The sequence below is a fragment of the Setaria italica genome, chromosome VII (assembly GCF_000263155.2).
Source record: "Setaria italica strain Yugu1 chromosome VII, Setaria_italica_v2.0, whole genome shotgun sequence".
In the NCBI taxonomy this organism is placed as follows: Eukaryota; Viridiplantae; Streptophyta; class Magnoliopsida; order Poales; family Poaceae; genus Setaria; species Setaria italica.
The window spans coordinates 27019336-27037725 of record NC_028456.1 but is presented as its reverse complement, the minus strand read 5'-3'; the positions used below and the strand labels follow the sequence as shown (position 1 = coordinate 27037725).

Here is an 18390-nt window from a genome sequence, read left to right as displayed (position 1 = left end):
GGGTTCTAGGGTTATCGCAAAAGGCATATTTAGAAAAGGTTCTAAAGAAGTACAATATGCATGCGAGTAAGGCCACACCTGCTCCTATAGTCAAGGGCGACAGTTTTGGGAATTTTCAATGTCCCAGGAACCAGTACGAGATCGATCAAATGAAAGCGGTTCCATATGCTTCAGCTGTCGGAAGCTTACAGTATGCCCAAGTGTGCACTCGCCCTGACTTAGCTTTTGTCACCGGGGTTCTCGGTAGATATCAAAGTAATCCAGGTATAGAACACTGGAAAATGGTAAAGAAGGCGTTGCGCTACGCGCAAGGCACAAAAGAACTCATGCTTACATATAAGAGATCTGATTCCCTAGAGATAAAAGGGTATTCAGATGCAGATTTTGCGGGAGACAAAGATGATAGAAAATCCACGTCTGGATACGTATTCACTCTCGCAGGAGGAGCTATCTCATGGAGAAGCTCGAATCAGAAAGTAACTGCGTCATCAACGATGCATGCAGAATTCATAGCATGTCATGAGGCCACGGGGCAGGCAATGTGGCTAAAGAAATTTATACCCGGATTGAGAGTGGTTGACTGTATTCACAGACCACTAAAGATGTACTGCGACAATGAACCAGCAGTATTCTATGCTCACAACAACAAATCAAGCAATGCTTCCAAAGCCATTGAGATAAAGTTTTATGTTGTGAAAGACAGAATCCAGGATCACACTATAAGTCTCGAGCATATAAGAACAAAAGATATGCTTGCGGATCCGCTCACGAAAGGCTTACCTCCCAATGTGTTCAGAGAACACTTAGCCGGCATGGGTTTAAGGGAAAGCCTATGATTCCTGGATTAGATAAGGCCCAAAAGAAACAGAATTGTTTCAAAATAGAGAGGTGTGTTGTAGCTGTTGATGCTATCGGCAATTAAGCTGTGACCATGAAACATGCTCTACATATTAATCTACGATGAAACGAATAAAAGTGAAAAGTGTAAAGCTAAAAGTAAATGATGAGATCAAGGGGGAGAATGTTAGATTGATCTCTTTCCCGATTGGCCCAAAGGCCAATCAGGACCTTGATCTGCGCCCTGATCGGGGGCGCTCACCCTATCAATGGGTGGTGGGCCCCTGTCGCGCTGCGCTATATAAACAGGGTGGGGGACCCGGCTCGGCTCACGAGGTTCGCCGCAGCCAGCCGCCCCCACCGACACACCTACCGATCTAGTTTGCGCAGTAGCGGCGGGAAGCACCACCGCCACCTCACCGGCGACCGGACTGGGCACTGCGCGTCGCTGCCTTGCGCAGACTACACCGACAGAACCCGCGATGGCCAGCAGCTCTGCTGCTCCCACCTCTAGGGGTGAAGGTACCCCACTTCTCTCCCTCTCACACTCGGCACTCACCAAGAACACCTTGTCCCCTATGACTCTCTCGATCCCGACTAGATGTGCTCTAGAGATCCTAGGCTAGGTCCTAACAACTTCAATTACTTTTGAGAGTTTTTTTTATCTTCGATTTGTTCAATCTCAAATGAAATGGAGTGCTCGATTTGGAAGAAGAGCAAGCTGCTTGCTTGCTTGCATGACCGGTGGAGATGAAGGGAGCAAGAGAGAGAAGGGATCCAGTGTTGCCACAAACGCCGGGCTCCAACCATCGTCCTGAAGTTGGACTTCCAGAAGGCATTCGATTCAGTGGCTTGGGCCTCCTTGGATGCAATTCTGGAGTCTTGGGGCTTCAGGGAGGGGTGGCGTGCCATGGTCAGCTCACTCCTCGCCACTGGAAAGACGGCGATCATGTTGAATAAGGTCCCCGAGTCGTGGAACCAGTGTCGCAGAGGCCTACGGCGAGGGGACCCACTGAGTCCCTACCTCTTCCTTATTGTCGCTGACCTGCTACACAAGATGATTGCCACCGACAACAGTGGGCTCCTGCATCCCCTCGTCCCTGACATGCGCCCTGCACTGTGATCCGGTATGCGGACAACACCCTGGTCGTGCTGCCGGCGCTCCCGAACCAAATCTGGCGCTTGAAGGGGATCCTCGACGCCTTCGCCGCTGCCACTAGCCTCCACATCAACTTCCACAAGAGTGAAGAGCAAGATGCCTGGAAACTAGCAGCTATCCTAGGGTGCCCGGTAGCGAATTTATCTCAATCCTACTTGGGCCTCCCACTCTCCGTCAACAAGATCCCCGTCTATGTGCTCGACTCGCTCGCCATCAAGGCGGAGAGGTCGATCCCCGGGTGGCGCACCTCCTTGCTGACGTCGACGGGCGGCTCACCCTCACCAATGCCGTCTTGATGACACAACCTCTCTCCGCTGCCATTGTCCACTGTAGAGAAACTAGACAGGGTCAGGAAGGGGCTTTTCTGGAAGGGTGCCACCAAATGCTTCGAAGGCGATTGCAAGGTCGCCCGGCACTTGGCTTGCAGGGACACCGATGATGGGGGGATTGGCCTCAAGGATCTTGCAACCGTGAACAAGAGCTTGCTCCTCAAGAACATCCACAAGCTCTTCATCGGCGAGAGCAACCCATGGACGGATTGGATCCAGCTCTGGTACGATGACGGCTGGGCGACGAAGGACACACCCTGCTAGCGGTCCTTCAAGAAGCTCATCCCCGAGTACCGCGCGCTAACGACCATGTCACTGGGCGACGACCTCACCACCTCATTCTAGCATGGCGCGTGGGTGGAGGCGGGGCGGCTGTGCGAACTCCTCCCCACTCTATACTTTCACTGCCTCGACGTCGAGAACACTGTGGCAGAGGTGCTCCTCGCGTCCCCCGGCGTCGCCGGCGCTCCTGGCGTGGAAATCGTGGGTGAAGACCCGCAAGGCCTCGAACCTCGACCTCGAGGAGGCGGACTCCCTGACGTCCGCAGCCACGCCGCTCCTCGTCGCATCGAAGGCGGTGGGGAGGAGCGAGGAGGACGAGGTGCCGGTGCCCGGCGAGCGGCCGCGGCTCGGGGAGGAGCACACAATCGCGCAGGCGCTGACGTCGCTGGACTTCTGCTTCTAGCTGATGTTCGCGTCGTTCCTGATGGGCGTGGGCGACATGGTCATTTTTCGTGGCCCATCCATGCTGGGCATGAGTAGGTGGCTCGCTCCCTCAGTAGAAGTGATAATTTTATTGCTTCGTTTGTTCGGAGATGGTAAATACGTAGGAGCAACTGTAAAAATATCAGTTAAAAGAAGTGTCGTCTACGTAGATGACAAATAGTTGACGCGGCACGGTGGTGAATAGAGAAAGGTTCCGAGTATAAGTTGATGCATTATTTAACAAATTATTGACCAGCACATCGACACTTTTATCATGGGTAAGGATAAGATTTTTTGTTCAGTTGGCCGCTGGATGTACACTTCAAGCACCCCGGTTCTAAGCTTCCAGCGCTCGAGACTCCGCAGGCGATCGACGGACGACGGCGATGGCAAGAGAGAAGACAGAAAAATGGCAGAGCCACCGAAACGCCTTCCAAGCCAATTCCATGACAGAAAAACCAGTCAACTCTGAAACCACACGGCACGCGGCACGCCCCTTTCTGACGAAAATGGCAGCACTTCTCCCTGTGCTGCTCGCCCACCTACTCCTCTGCGCCCATGGCGCCACTGCCTCCGCGGCCGCGACTCCGCCGCCTCTACCGATCCTGCCGGTCCCGTCCTACGCGCAGCTCCGGTGGCAGCTCTCGGAGATGGCGCTCTTCCTCCACTTCGGGCCCAACACCTTCACGGACTCCGAGTGGGGCACCGGCCGCGCCGACCCGTCCGTGTTCGCTCCCTCGGCGCTCGACGCGGGCCAGTGGGCGCGCGTCGCGGCGCGGGCCGGGTTCCGCCGCGTCGTGCTCACGGCCAAGCACCACGACGGCTTCTGCCTCTGGCCGTCGGCGCTGACCAACTACTCGGTGGCCGCCTCGCCGTGGCGGGGAGGGGCCGGGGACGTCGTCGCCGAGCTCGCCGCCGCCGCGCGCGCGGAGGGGGTTGGGCTGGGGCTGTACCTCTCACCGTGGGACCGCCACGAGCCGGTGTATGGGGACACCGTCCCGTACAATGAGCATTACATGGGCCAGATGACGGAACTGCTGACCAGGTGTGATAATTCTTGCGTTTGAACTGAAGAATGAATGAATGATTGCTGTTGTGGTTGTCGCTGGGGCTTTTGCAGGTGAATTTTCCGATGCAGCTGGTGTAAATCGTGATCTTGATGTGGTTGTGCGACTCGGTGTCTGGAAACTAAGAAAAAACAACCACCTACTTGTTCGATTGCAGAATATGCAATAGAAGCAGCTGATTAGTTTGCCTCCTTGATGGCATATTCGATTTGCGATCATCAACGATTAGTTATGGTGCCGTATGATACGAAAAGACTTAGGTTTTGTAGCATTTCTTGTGGATATAGTCTGCTGCACTTTATCACCATGATAGTAATATTCAATCTTTCTTGTTTAGCACTTTACTGCATGCATTACTTCGAATTCTGGGATATATAGAGTTAATTTTGAGTACATTGCAGATTCCACAGTATTTGGGTAGCATTCATATACTTTCTACTCGGCATTGCGCACACACAGTTATTCATTTCCTGCATTTAGCATAATGTAAATACCACTCCTTTAAATATGCAGGTATGGAGAGGTAGAGGAAGTTTGGCTTGATGGTGCAAAGGGCGATGCCAAGAAGATGGATTATATGTTTGATGCCTGGTTTTCACTTATACATCAGCTACAACAAAGGGTAGTTATCTTCTCAGATGCTGGACCGGACACTAGATGGGTGGGAGACGAGGTAGGGGTTGCAGGTTATACTTGTTGGTCTACCTTCAATAAAAGCTCAGTGACAATTGGGCACACCATTGCTGAGTAAGTAATGCAATGACTAGTTAGATTTATGTTTCAAAAAAAGACTAGTTAGATTTGCCTGTCTGTCGTTGTTTCTCAGCTTAGCATCACATGAGCCATACCTCTGTCAAGATTCTAGTGTGGACGAAATTTCAATACAATCTATCTCATTTGTGAATTTCGGCTTTGTTAGTAGTATATTTCTAGATTATTATTAAAAGGGATAAATAGGGCCTATATGATGTTCTTATTAAATAGGAGACAATCTCTGTGTTTGGAAGACATAGCCTTTTAGTTTGATGCATCGATCGTTTCAGTTATGACTGCATACTTACTTGGAGTGAGATAGCTATTCAATTGTTCCTTTGAACCCACTTCAAAGTTAAACTACCATAGTACATTCTCGATGGGGCCAGACCTCTAACCTTTACTTCAAAGCATGGTGCTATAATTCTATCTTCTCCGATCACAAATGATGACTTATTTGAGCAAGTACTCTTGCAAAAGTAGATAATCGCAATGCTATGTGTAAATAAATATTGTACTTTTCTTCTATTTGAACTTTAAGGATGATGCTTTATAAAGTCAGACCATTGTTATTTGGTTAGTGTCAGCATTATTTTTAGATGGCTGTGTATCACAAAGTGTCCACTGCAATATCTGCACCAAATTAAATTTCCAGCATGGTCCTATAGCAAAAAGGTTTCAAAATCGGAACAGCAGACTCGTTGGTTTGGTTTATGAATGTTGCACTGTGTCAGGGAATGAAGAGAGACAAATGAGCTATAAGAGTATGGACTTAATTAGTTATTTTTCTCGAATGCGACATATTTAGTCATTTTTCTCGAATGTAACATATTTAGTCATAGAATTTTGGTACTCATTGAACTTAGTTAAAACCCTCCTTAGTATAGTTCTGTATGATAACATTGGGCGTGGCAAATTTTCAACATGATATAACCTGTAGTTGATGTGCATGTAGAATTGGTGCCATTGACAATAAGGTAACTCCATAAACTTTCACTGTTCTGCATTGAGTGAGTTTGATGAAAGAGAAAATTGTTTGTTATTGTTTCTTCAGAACAATCTGATAAAATAAACGGTTCAGAGCCACAAAGATCATTTGTTATTGATATCATCCTGCTTTTACGTATTCAGTATGACTAAAAATGCTAACTGTATTGCCAGATACTCACGCTGTGGGGATCCTTATGGGCAAGACTGGGTTCCTGCAGAATGTGATGTTTCCATCAGGCCAGGTTGGTTCTGGCATGCCTCGGAGAAACCAAAAAACGCGACAACTCTGCTTGACATATACTACAAATCAGTTGGTAGAAACTGTCTCCTCATTTTGAATGTCCCTCCCAATTCATCTGGCCTCATTTCCGATGAAGACATGCAAGTCCTTCAGGAATTCACTGAGATCCGGCATACAATTTTCTCTCATAACTTTGCTGCCAATGCCACTGTCACAGCAAACAGTGTCCGTGGTGGGCAGGATAATCTGCAATTTGCACCCTCCAATGTGCTTGAAGACAGCATATACTCCTACTGGGCTCCGCAGGAAGGGCAAACCTGCTGGGAAATGCTCTTCGACCTTGGGCAATCTGCTTCCTTCAATGTGCTCCAGCTCCAGGAGCCTATACAGCTGGGACAGCGTGTTATTGAGTTTCATGTGGATATCCTCATAGATGAACTGTGGCAAACAATTGTTGAAGCCACGACAATTGGGTACAAGCGGCTGCTGAAATTTCCAGTCACTGAATCTCGATACCTGAAGCTATCTATCAACAGTGCACGCGCAGATCCCCTGATCTCATTCTTCGGTGTCTTCATGGATTCTTTTTCAGGCAAATATAACTTGGAGAATCACAACAAGCGCACAAATAGCAGTGAAGTTATAATGTTGAGGACGGGCAGTGCAGCTGGCAACAGGAGTACTGCCGCCATGTAGTTGCCTCGTGTACTGCTGCCGTGTAAAAGTACAACTTCTGGTATGGCCTGGTCCATTCACCATGCTAGAATCTCTTGCATGTTGATTTGTTCTTTGTAATTCTATGTCCATTGGGGTGAAGAAGGCCGTTCAATGGTGAGCAATGTGTATATATCTCTAGTTTGGCTTGCCAAAGCAACTTGAAATAAAGAGCTCCACTTTCTGCAGTCATACATGGTGTTCTTCCCCAAACTGGTTGCTCTAAACTAATTGAAAGATGTGATCAGAAACTTCTTCTGCATCAGTTGCTGTTGAATGATGCTAGGAGGAAGCCAGAGACTCGGAAGAAGTGAATATGCACCTCTCTCTTTTGTAAAATTGTAAGCACATATGTGAACCTCCCTGGAAGATAGTGATTCCTGAAGACTGAACTTGATTACTTGAGTACTTGACAGACACCTTCGAAGGCGTAACTGACCCTTTACGTAATCTTGGCCTGAAGGCGGAAAAGGAAGGCTTAGCGCCTGTTCCACCTGCACTACGCTGCTCTCGCGTCTAAACCCATCGAGCAGGTGCCCCCCTGCCGCCGCCGTCGCCCCTCGCCGCACGCTGCCGGCGACCATGTCCGACCAGGCGCCACCTTACGCGCCTCTCCCCCTCGTCTCCTCCCTTCCCCCAGATCCTACCGCCACCCCGTCACGGAACCCTACCCTTGTCCTCCCTAATCCTGCCTTCCCCAACAAGCGCAAGCGCACCGGATTCCGCCGCAAGGTCCCCTCCGGGTCCCCGGCCGCCCCCGCCCTCTCTCCCGCGGCGCCCTCCCAGCCGCCACCCCCTGCTTCCGCCGCCGACGACATCATAGTGATCAATCGGGAGCCTACCGCGGAGGCCCTCACCGCGCTCACGGCGGGCTTCCCGGCGGACTCCCTCACCGACGAGGAGATTGAGGCTGGCGTGGTTTCCGATGTTGGCGGCATCGAGCAGGTCAACTACATCCTCATCCGCAACCACCTCCTCTGCCGGTGGCGCGAGACCTACGACTCCTGGCTCGCCAAGGAGCCCTTTGCGACGCTCATCCCTCCCCACTGTGAGCACCTCCTCAACGCCGCCTACTCCTTCCTCGTCTCCCACAGCTACGTTAACTTCGGTGTCGCGCCGGCCATCAAGGAGCGCATCCCCAAGGAGCCCACGAGGCCTACCACCGTCGTTGTCATCGGTGCGGGCCTTGCTGGGCTCGCCGCGGCACGGCAGCTGGTGGCGTTCGGATTTAAGGTTATCGTCTTGGAGGGCCGCAAGCGGTGCGGTGGCCGTGTGTACACGAAGAAGATGGAAGGCGGTGGGCGCTCAGCTGCTGGTGATCTTGGCGGCAGCGTGCTTACTGGAACGTTTGGTAACCCGCTGGGAATTGTGGCTAAGCAGCTCGGCTTGCCCATGCACAAGATTAGAGACAAGTGCCCACTATACCGGCCGGATGGATCACCAGTTGATCCAGAGGTGGATAAGAAAGTAGAGATTACATTTAACAAGCTTCTTGATAAGTCGAGCAACCTGCGGACATCTATGGGGGAGGTGGCAGTGGATGTTTCGCTTGGTGCTGCGCTCGAGACATTACGGGAGGCAGATGGAGGCATCTCCACACAGGAGGAGAAGAACTTGTTCAATTGGCATCTAGCAAATCTTGAGTATGCCAATGCGGGATTGTTGTCGAGGTTGAGCCTTGCGTTCTGGGACCAGGATGATCCATATGACATGGGCGGGGATCACTGCTTCTTGCCTGGTGGCAATGGGAGACTTGTGCAAGCCCTGGCAGAGAATGTGCCGATTGTTTATGAGAGGACGGTGCACACTATACGATATGGAGGGGATGGGGTGCAGGTGGTTGTCAATGGAGGGCAAGTCTATGAAGGGGACATGGCACTGTGCACAGTTTCACTTGGGGTTCTGAAGAATGGAGGCATCAAGTTTTTACCTGAGTTGCCACAGAGGAAGCTTGATAGTATTAAGAGGCTTGGATTTGGGTTGTTGAACAAAGTAGCCATGCTGTTTCCACATGTTTTCTGGAGCACTGACCTAGATACATTCGGGCATCTGGTTGAAGATCCAAGGCGTCGCGGGGAGTTCTTTCTGTTCTATAGCTATGCGACGGTGGCTGGTGGCCCATTGCTGATGGCCTTGGTTGCTGGTGAAGCTGCTCACAATTTTGAAACCACGCCGCCAACTGATGCTGTCAGCTCAGTTCTTCAAATACTAAGAGGTGAGAATATTCTACAATCAAAGTTTGATTTTCTTCCAAAAAAAACTAACAAACTTTGCATCACTATTCAAGTTACTCTGCATCATGTAGTATTTCAGCACCTCTTGCAAAACCAGGAGTTACTTTAATACATAATCTGTAGTCTATTCACTTCCAAAGATATCCTGAAGTATATACAGTTATGTTCATGTCATATAAATGGATTTGACTGCTTAAACCCCTGGGCTTTTATCTAAAAGATGCACCTTTTGTCCACAGGTATCTATGAACCACAAGGGATTGAGGTTCCTGATCCTCTACAGAGTGTTTGCACTAGATGGGGCACTGACTCCTTCAGTCTAGGTTCATATTCTCATGTTGCTGTTGGAGCATCTGGAGATGACTATGACATATTAGCCGAGAGTGTTGGTGATGGGCGTCTTTTCTTTGCTGGTGAGGCTACCACGAGACGTTACCCAGCAACAATGCACGGTGCTTTTATCAGTGGTTTGCGAGAGGCTGCTAACATCACACTCCATGCCAATGCACGAGTAGCAAAGACTAAAGTGGACAAAAGCTCATCAACAAACACGCAGGCTTGTGCTACTATACTAATGGACTTGTTTAGGCAACCAGATTTGGAGTTTGGGAGCTTCTCCGTTATTTTCGGAGGAAAAGCTTCTGATCCGAAATCCCCAGCTATTCTAAAGGTAGAATTTGGTGGCCAGCGAAAGAAAAATGCAATTGAAGGCGCGAAGGCAGAACAGAACCACTCAAACAAATTGTTGTTCCAGCAGCTCCAGTCACATTTTAACCAGCAACAGCAACTTTATATTTACACATTGCTATCACGACAGCAAGCTATGGAGTTAAGAGAGGTTAGAGGAGGTGATGACATGAGGTTGCATTACCTCTGTGAAAAAATGGGGGTGAAATTAGTTGGCAGGAAAGGCCTTGGTCCTGGGGCAGATGCGGTGATTGCATCCATTAAGGCAGAACGTAACAGGAGTCGAGCTAAACCTGGCCCCTCAAAGCTTAAAAAATCCATGAAGCCTAATGTTACTGCATCATGATTACTGACTGCTGATTTTTTGTGGGGCCTGACTGCCTATAGTTGATATCTACCAGGCAATGAATGTGTTCACTTGGATGGAGTATTCGCTCATGCTGATTGCTGAACTTGTCTTCAGGCCAACTTGCATCGAATGTTTGGCAATTGCCTTAGCTTAGTACAATTTGAATGAGATCTCCCAGATTCCAGTGTTTTTCATTTTTTTTTTTCAGAGAGAGGCTGTTGTGATGTCGCATCTGAAATATGTGGATCCTGCAAAGCTAATATGGCTGCGGTTTAACCACTAATTCTTGAAGAAGCCTGTAGTTGGATGTACTTTTGTAATATCAAATTGAAAGAACATTGTAGATGGTGTACATGGCTTTAGGAAACTGGATAAGAAATGTGACTTTTCTTGGAATTATTACCCTTGTGTTTTCTCAATGCTCCATGGGAACAATTAATTGTGGCTGTTTCTTCTTTGTATGGTTCCTGATTCCTGAACGATGCATTCACTTCGCAATATTTGAATACTGCTGAATGTAAGTTCGTTCTGAAATGAAAAGGGGGCTGGTTAATTTAAGCAGTAGCGCCTGGTAAATAAGTGAACTGCTTATTTTACTCTCACACAATCCAGTCTCCATGACCAGCAGTGTTAGCTGCGCATTTCCATCAGATATTAACCATGATTCAACGCATCGAATTGTGTTTGTTGTTTCAGAAGCTCGTTTTCTGATTGTTATCTTCAACTTGGGCACAAGCACCGAGAGCTAGACAAGAGCAGCAGGTATATGCTGAATATACTCTAGTAAATATGGCCATAAAAAAAATAGAACAACGTTACTAGTTACAAAAATTTTAAAAAACAAAATCCAAGTCACATTCAACATAAACGGTTCATGAGAACAGTGGGTGCGGAAGCTAGTGACAAATAACCATCAAGAATGCAACCAAAGCCGATCATGTAATCTCTCCTCTCCTGTGCCAAGCATCTCATCAACCCTTTCTCCATCTCGATAAAAATGGAAGGTTGGGGTGTAGCGTATGCTTTGTGTTGTTTCAGGGCACTCATCAATATCAGCATAGATGAACGTAAGATTCTCGAATTCATTGCTCAACTTGCAGAAGGATGGAAGAATCTGACTGCAAACACGACACCTACATACAAGGCAGGAATCAGATTGGTTAATCATACAGAGCCAAGAGAAGCAAATGGTATTCCCATATACGGTTACCGGTAGATGCTCTAGCTTTGTAAATTTGTATTGATAACGGAGCCAAATAGTGAAACTGTTCTTTATTTGACTTGGTAGATATCATACGGGATCACAGAATTTTAGCACCGAATCAAGCATTTGACAGATTTTAACTTAATCCATGACAGTAATCAACTCTGAAGATGTTACATCCCGAAATGACTGCAACATAAAAAAAAACTAGTGAAGATTAACAGCAAACTAGTGAGATAAGTGGTGTCTCCTAGAATCAAATCACATGGGCATAAGACTATCGTTTATAACACAATCAAATTCGAGCAAAAAACAATGGTAAGAACAAATGCCAAATATTGTGCGTCTCCAATTCCTGAATTAAGTCCTATGAAAAAAACATAGCAAGAGCGGTAACATACCATGAGGCACCATAGTTGACCACAGCCTGCAAAAGAACATGCCAAAGAGATTTAATCAAAATAAACTAGTTAAAAACAAAATTCTATGTGCTAAATGACAGCTCATCTGTGTTCTAACTTCTAAGAACACTGCACACACTGTTTTCCCTTTCGCTCTTATTCCCTTGTCGATTACAAGTGAAACATTTTACAATAAAAAGAACCTGGAGGCCGTTTGGTTCATTCGGTGAATCGGTCGTGAGTGCAGAGGAGCATCTGTACTTACAGGGGACTTGGAGGATTTAAGCGAATCGAGCAACTGCCTCAGCTGTTGGTCGCTGCCGGCGCTGCGAAGGTTGCCATGGGAACTGCCTTGTAGCGGCAGGCCTGTTCCTTCCAGTCCTGTCCTTTTGGTGTCCTCCTTCCCATTCGCTTTCTCTGCCATATTCCAGCTCACCGTTGCTTATTCCTCCTGAGGCCCTGCAACCCAAGGCAAGATGAAGATGGATTTATCTTAAGATTCAGAACAAGGGAAGTAGACAGGAACTGAACCGGACAGCTGGCGGACCCAGGCCCAGGGTATGTCACCGATACTCCAATATGAATTCGGTGTAATCGAATATACAATCGGAAAAGAAAACTACAAAATTTGCCAAACAATTCGGTATACAAGTATAAAATAACTAAAAGTACAGTAATATATTTAGAAGGTCTCATAATACCTCAAATTCACAAATAATTCTGAAAAGGCAATGCAATGTCTTAGTTCTTCATGCCTCAATTTTCTGATAGCAGTAGCAAAAAAATGACATATTAAGCCCTGATTTCAGGCTAAACTAATCAGAGCTACCATGGGACACCAAACGCATGACATAAGAACAAACTGTGGAAGCAGTTGTACGCCCGACAACACTAACTAGCACACGTAAACACTAAACCATCATTTCTTTGACATTGAATAGTGTAAGTCGATCCGAATTGCAAGACCAAACTAGAGCACAACGTACACGAGCAGGCAGGAGCACGAGCAACATCAGATGAACTGATGAAGCTAAATCGGACAACAGGCACCAAATTAAGGGAATCAAACAGAGCACGCAGGAATTTTTAATCCACTAATCTTGAAGGAGTATGACTGTGTGAGTATAGCAGCAGTAGTACCAGCGAGCCGCGCGGGGCGCCGGGTGGCGCGGGCGCACAACGGGGGCGCCGGGGGATGGGATCCCGCTCGGCCGCGAGGTGTCGGCGGTGTGAGCGGTGGCGGCTATTCGTCGGGCGGCCCCTGGAGAAGGGCGGCGTGTGTCGAGCGGGCAGGTGACGTGCGTCGGGCGACTCCGTGTGGCTGACGGCGCGAGAGAAGGAAGACGGACGACGAGTCGGGAGTGTTCTTGGGCCGGCAAGTGTAGCAGGCCGCCACTACTCACGAGCAGCGGCGCGGGAACGACGTCGGTCGGGCCGTCAGGCGGGACCTCCGCGGGCCCATCGGAGTTTTGGCGCTGCTGCTGTGTGCGGTGTGCCGTGTGCAAACCGAGTGTGCGCGTGGTGGTAATCCCATTTATCTCCACGTGACGGGTCACGGCGGCATTTGAAGTTTGAACCACCCGATCCACCGATGCCTTTGGCTCAATTCACCATTTTTGGAAACGAACTTGGCTCAACATCTTTGAGGAAAGAGGACGCAACAAAAAAGAACATGGAGAGCCTGAGAGCCAAGCCGAAGGCTGGGAAGATAAGAAGATGCATAGGAAGATGGATTTAGATTCAAAGAAGAAAAAGGAGGACGAAAGAATCCATTCAGTCAGTTCAAAGAAAAAATGTTAGGAAGAACAATCAAGCAATGGTGAAGGTGAAAGCCACAAAGACATTCACAGCGGTAGCATATAACAGAATCAACCGGTAATGCTATTTTTCCTTTCATGTGTTCTTATCGCCCTGCATTATCAATTTATATGATCTTCTTCTAGCGGAGGGAGAAAAAAGTACACATCCTTTTGCACCATTCAACACTATGTGTTATGCAGGGATTATTGAGATGGTATTAGGCTATTAGCTACGTCAAAGATATATATATATATATATATATATATATATATATATATATATATATAGTGTATGTATGTATGTATATGGTATATACATACATATATGTAAATGTATACACACACATATATATATATATATGTGTGTGTATATATATATATAAGTTAATCACGATCGAGGGCGAGGGAACGAGCGACTTCGAAAAATTTCGGATTTCAAATTTTGAGTTACTATTCACAGCACTATTCAAATTCGGCGAACACTATTCAAATTCGCGGCACTATTTAAATTCAGCTCACTATTCAAATTCGGGAATATGAATAGTGCTCGAGCACTCACCGGGAGTGGATGGAGCACCTATGGGTGGCGGCACTATTCAGCCACTATTCACTCACTATTGCGCACTATTGAGCTACTATTCGAGGTCGCTTTCGGGGGATACGAGCACGCGCGGGTGCGTGATTAGGTATATTCCTTAATTAAGTCTATTCTCAGGATCTTTGCGGGTTGGCGAGACCGAAGATTCAGCCGGTCGTGCTGCTATGCTTGTGACAGTCCTACTCGGTACTCACCGCATGCCTCACTGGCTCGCTTCAGAACCAGGCCAGCCCGGTCTGCACCCTCACCGTCCCTAGTCACGCTCAAACAGGACTCAGGCTCTACCGTCTCCCCAGGCAGTTCCACCCGAAGGGAACACTTCTCTGCGCACACAGGGTTCTCCTCAAACGCCGCTACCAGGGCTAACACGAGAACGACACACGCAGAGGTTTCTCCTCTAGGGTCCCTAGCGTAGAGACATCGCCCCATACGAACGAGCTTAAAGGAAGGCAGGGATGCTGCCAGGACAGCTTAATCCATTTCCACGGGACAAGCTTACATGCGGCTTTCCCTTTCGGGAAACCCCAAGCACTTAGCACAAACCTTGATTACCTTACAAACCGAGGGACGAGCTACAACGGCCTCCCTTTATTCTAGTAGTGGTAGTACAGAGGTGGAGTAATACAGCGGTAGATTCTAAAATATGGTGGCTAATTCTTTCTCTCTCAGAGAGTGGTGGTGGATGTCTTCATGAGTGGAGTGTGGGTGGAGGTCTTCGGTGGTGGAGTGTGTCTTCGTGATTCTTGGTGATGCTCTGGTGCTCTGGTGGTTGTCTGGTTGATGTCGTGCCTCCAATGCTTCACCCGGTACCTCCTTTTATAGTCGCGGCAGAGGCTTCTGGAGTTGCTTCGTGCTTAAGGCTTCTGGTGCCTTCAACTATTCTCCTCTTCTGTTGCCTAGACACTTGGACGGCTCTCCTCCTTCGGACTGATCTTATTTTCCTCACATTTTGTATTGACTACTTTCTTGTCACTTGGTTGTTCTAAGCATGATCTACATGCCTGTTTTATACATAAACTACAAGTAGCCCTTTTTCCTGGATCTTGATAATATATACAAAATACACAATTTATATTAACGTCATCTCTTTTATGATTCCGAATTACTTGATCCATCATTTCTATTTTTAACCCTGCTAGTTCCTCAATCAAGTTCATCTCTTCATCACTCGATTCATCTTCTTCATTATATTCAATCTCATCTGTTTCTATTATTGAATATATAGATTCATCATCCATTATATCATCATCACATACCAGAATATTTTCATTAACACTATCTATAATTAACACCTTTTCTTGCTCTTCTTGCTTATTAGAATATCTCTTCTTATCCTTATTAGGACAAGTTTTACTTAAATGATCTGGAGAATTGCAAATAAAGCATCTACATGTACTATCATAATTTTTTCTAGGATTATATCTTCTTACATTTCTCTTGTGAAGGAAAGGAGCTCTATTATCTGATCTCCTTAGGAAATATCTTTTCTTTGTTTTTACATTTCCCTTTTTATAATTTTTAGGGTATTTCTTATTTCTATATTTCTCTTCTCCATATGTCAATGGTATTTGAACTATTTTATTACAAAAGTTGTAATCTGATTGCTTCATTGACCTTTGAGCTTGTATGCTTGTGCATATTTTTCTTAGTTGCTTAAAAACAAATGTTATAGCCTGAGAAATATTATATTCCCTTCCATTAGATTCCTTTTTATATTCTTCAAATATCATAGATCCTAAAGGATCCGGTAATTTATTAAAATATCTTTCAACTATACTCTTATTATAGCCTTGCTTAGCAGTTGTGGCGTTATACAAATAATGCTGAGAGAACTCTTTTATTCCTTTCCAATTTGTTAAAGTCAATTTCTCTATTTCCTTCAATCTTTCATTTTGTAATGCAGTATATCCTAATTCTGGATCTTTATCTATAACAATGCTTGATATGATATTTGCAAAATTATAAGGGTTGCTACCAGCTCTTTTTAATTCTTCATAATAATGAGGATAAGTTTCTACCCATTGTTCCCATAGAACTTTAACTGATTCTCCTAAGAATGTTTCTAAATATGTAATCATATCTTCTACTCTACTTCCAATATTATGCTGATTTTGTATATATTTTTGGACTATTAGGCTTTTCCATATGCTTATAATATTTGGCCAATCAATAGGATCATGTGCTGCTAAATTTAATATTGCACCATCGCTTCTATAATTCTGAAATTGCACAGTCCTTTCAAATTCTCTCCTTTTTGAACCCATATGCTTATATTGTCCAGGTATATAGGTATATATAGGCTCTTCCTTTTCTGGTGGCCAATTGCCTGATTTTCTAGATGGTCTATCCGTTTCTCCTTCAATTTTTATATCTCTCTCTTGTTCTCGTCTTCTTTTAGATGGACTTGGATCTATATCCATGGCTTCTATAGCAGTATCTTTATTGTATAATTCTTCATTTCTTAAAGAAAGAATATGTGATTCTGACTTACTACTATGTATTTCAATTATATCTTCATCCTCTTCTTCATAACTTTCTAATAAAATTTTATTATTGATCATGGGTTAGTCCGAGATATTTATGGAACATTGGAGGAAATACTTCAATCTGATTTAGGAAAGGCTATTAAGGAAGCATGTAAAAGATTGGCGTGTGTTCAAGGAAAATATAAAATAAAATACTTTTCTAACCCACCAAAATTTACAATACCATTAAGACCAGCAAGTCATGATATATATATATTATAAAAGGTTTGTATAAATTCCCTACGAATGGTCTTCAGAAACATGGTACAATTTTGAAGAAATACGTGCCAAAAATAATCATGATAATTGGAGAATTTTCAATGAAGCAAAAGAAATAGAAGGAAATACTAAATTCAATACTGAGTACCATATGATGTATCAAAACAAAATAACAAAAATATTTCTACGAGAATATTATGGAAGGAATAGTATAATATCAAAAGAAGTAGGAAGGCTACTTAAGCCAAATTATGGAATGGAATGCCAGTTAAGAAAAGAATATCGTGAATTACTGTCATGGTATGAACTGTGGCAACCAGAGGAACCGGATATTGAAGAAGAAGAATAGAAATACAACTCGCATAAAAGAATATTTTGTCACACAAGGGAATAAGTCTCCAGTGTTGTTAACGTGTTAACAACAATTCGGCCGGGGCAGAATAATACTACATGCTAAGAGTTTTGATTGAAGTCTGCAACATCAATCATTCGGGCGTGGAAGACCATACCAAGCAGCATCCGGAATATCACGAGAAGACAGTACGCGATAGAGGACAAGGCAAAAGGAATAAACAGCGACTCTACTGTATCCAGGACAATTATTGAAGAGCGGAGAGCCGTCCAAGTGTCTAGGCAACAGAAGAGGAGAATAGTTGCAGGCACCAGAAGCCTTAAGCATGAAGCAACTCCAGAAGCCTCTGCCGCGACTATAAAAGGAGGTACCGGGTGAAGCATTAGAGGCACGACATCAACCAGACAACCACCAGAGCACCAGAGCATCACCAAGAATCACGAAGACACACTCCACCACCGAAGACCTCCACCCACACTCCACTCATGAAGACATCCACCACCACTCTCTGAGAGAGAAAGAATTAGCCACCATATTTTAGAATCTACCGCTGTATTACTCCACCTCTGTACTACCACTACTAGAATAAAGGGAGGCCGTTGGAGCTCGTCCCTCGGTTTGTAAGGTAATCAAGGTTTGTGCTAAGTGCTTGGGGTTTCCCGAAAGGGAAAGCCGCATGTAAGCTTGTCCCGTGGAAATGGATTAAGCTGTCCTAGCAGCATCCCTGCCTTCCTTTAAGCTCGTTCGTATGGGGCGATGTCTCTACGCTAGGGACCCTAGAGGAGAAACCTCTGCGTGTGTCGTTCTCGTGTTAGCCCTGGTAGCGGCGTTTGAGGAGAACCCTGTGTGCGCAGAGAAGTGTTCCCTTCGGGTGGAACTGCCTGGGGAGACGGTAGAGCCTGAGTCCTGTTTGAGTGTGGCTGGGGACGGTGAGGGTGCAGACCGGGCTGGCTTGGTTCTGAAGCGAGCCAGCGAGGCATGCGGTGAGTACCGAGTAGGACTGTCACAAGCATAGCAGCACGACCGGCTGAATCTTCGGTCTCGCCAACCCGCAAAGATCCTGAGAATAGACTTAATTAAGGAATATACCTAATCACGCACCCGCGTGTGCTTGTATCCCCTGAAAGCGACTCCGAATAGTAGCTCAATAGTGCGCAATAGTGAGTGAATAGTGGCTGAATAGTGCCGCACCCATAGTGCTCCATCCACTCCCGGTGAGTGCTCGGG

The 18390-nt window shown here is 46.2% G+C and overlaps 2 protein-coding genes across 2 annotated transcripts; one reads left to right on the top strand and one right to left on the bottom strand.

Annotated features, from left to right (window-relative positions):
- Window positions 1–3366: 3366 nt before the first annotated feature.
- Window positions 3367–10504, top strand: LOC101752773 (lysine-specific histone demethylase 1 homolog 3). The gene is made up of 5 exons (XM_004976431.4): window positions 3367–4075; window positions 4611–4844; window positions 6012–6773; window positions 7779–9010; window positions 9269–10504. The coding sequence occupies exons 1-5, from the start codon at window positions 3417–3419 to the stop codon at window positions 10060–10062; spliced, it is 3681 nt and encodes a 1226-aa protein (XP_004976488.2). The 5' UTR covers window positions 3367–3416; the 3' UTR covers window positions 10063–10504.
- Window positions 10505–10828: 324 nt separating this feature from the next.
- Window positions 10829–13024, bottom strand: LOC101786524 (thioredoxin-like 3-3). Its single transcript, XM_004976429.4, has 4 exons — window positions 12811–13024; window positions 11936–12129; window positions 11671–11696; window positions 10829–11198 (listed from the first exon to the last, which is right to left on the bottom strand). The coding sequence occupies exons 2-4, from the start codon at window positions 12092–12094 to the stop codon at window positions 10979–10981; spliced, it is 405 nt and encodes a 134-aa protein (XP_004976486.1). The 5' UTR covers window positions 12095–12129; window positions 12811–13024; the 3' UTR covers window positions 10829–10978.
- Between the last annotated feature and the right edge of the window lie 5366 nt (window positions 13025–18390).

What these genes read in the sequence shown, in the direction of transcription:
- LOC101752773 (XM_004976431.4), top strand. Translation starts at nt 3,417, where the DNA reads ATGGCAAGAGAGAAGACAGAAAAATGGCAGAGCCACCGAAACGCCTTC. An exon ending in ATGACGGAACTGCTGACCAG is followed by an intron (nt 4,076 to 4,610) that starts GTGTGATAATTC and finishes TTAAATATGCAG; the next exon opens with GTATGGAGAGGTAGAGGAAG. An exon ending in AACAGGAGTACTGCCGCCAT is followed by an intron (nt 6,774 to 7,778) that starts GTAGTTGCCTCG and finishes CCTCCTCTGCCG; the next exon opens with GTGGCGCGAGACCTACGACT.
- LOC101786524 (XM_004976429.4), bottom strand. Translation starts at nt 12,094, where the DNA reads ATGGCAGAGAAAGCGAATGGGAAGGAGGACACCAAAAGGACAGGACTG. An exon ending in TTAAATCCTCCAAGTCCCCT is followed by an intron (nt 11,697 to 11,935) that starts GTAAGTACAGAT and finishes GTTCTTTTGCAG; the next exon opens with GCTGTGGTCAACTATGGTGC. An exon ending in GTCAACTATGGTGCCTCATG is followed by an intron (nt 11,199 to 11,670) that starts GTATGTTACCGC and finishes CCTTGTATGTAG; the next exon opens with GTGTCGTGTTTGCAGTCAGA.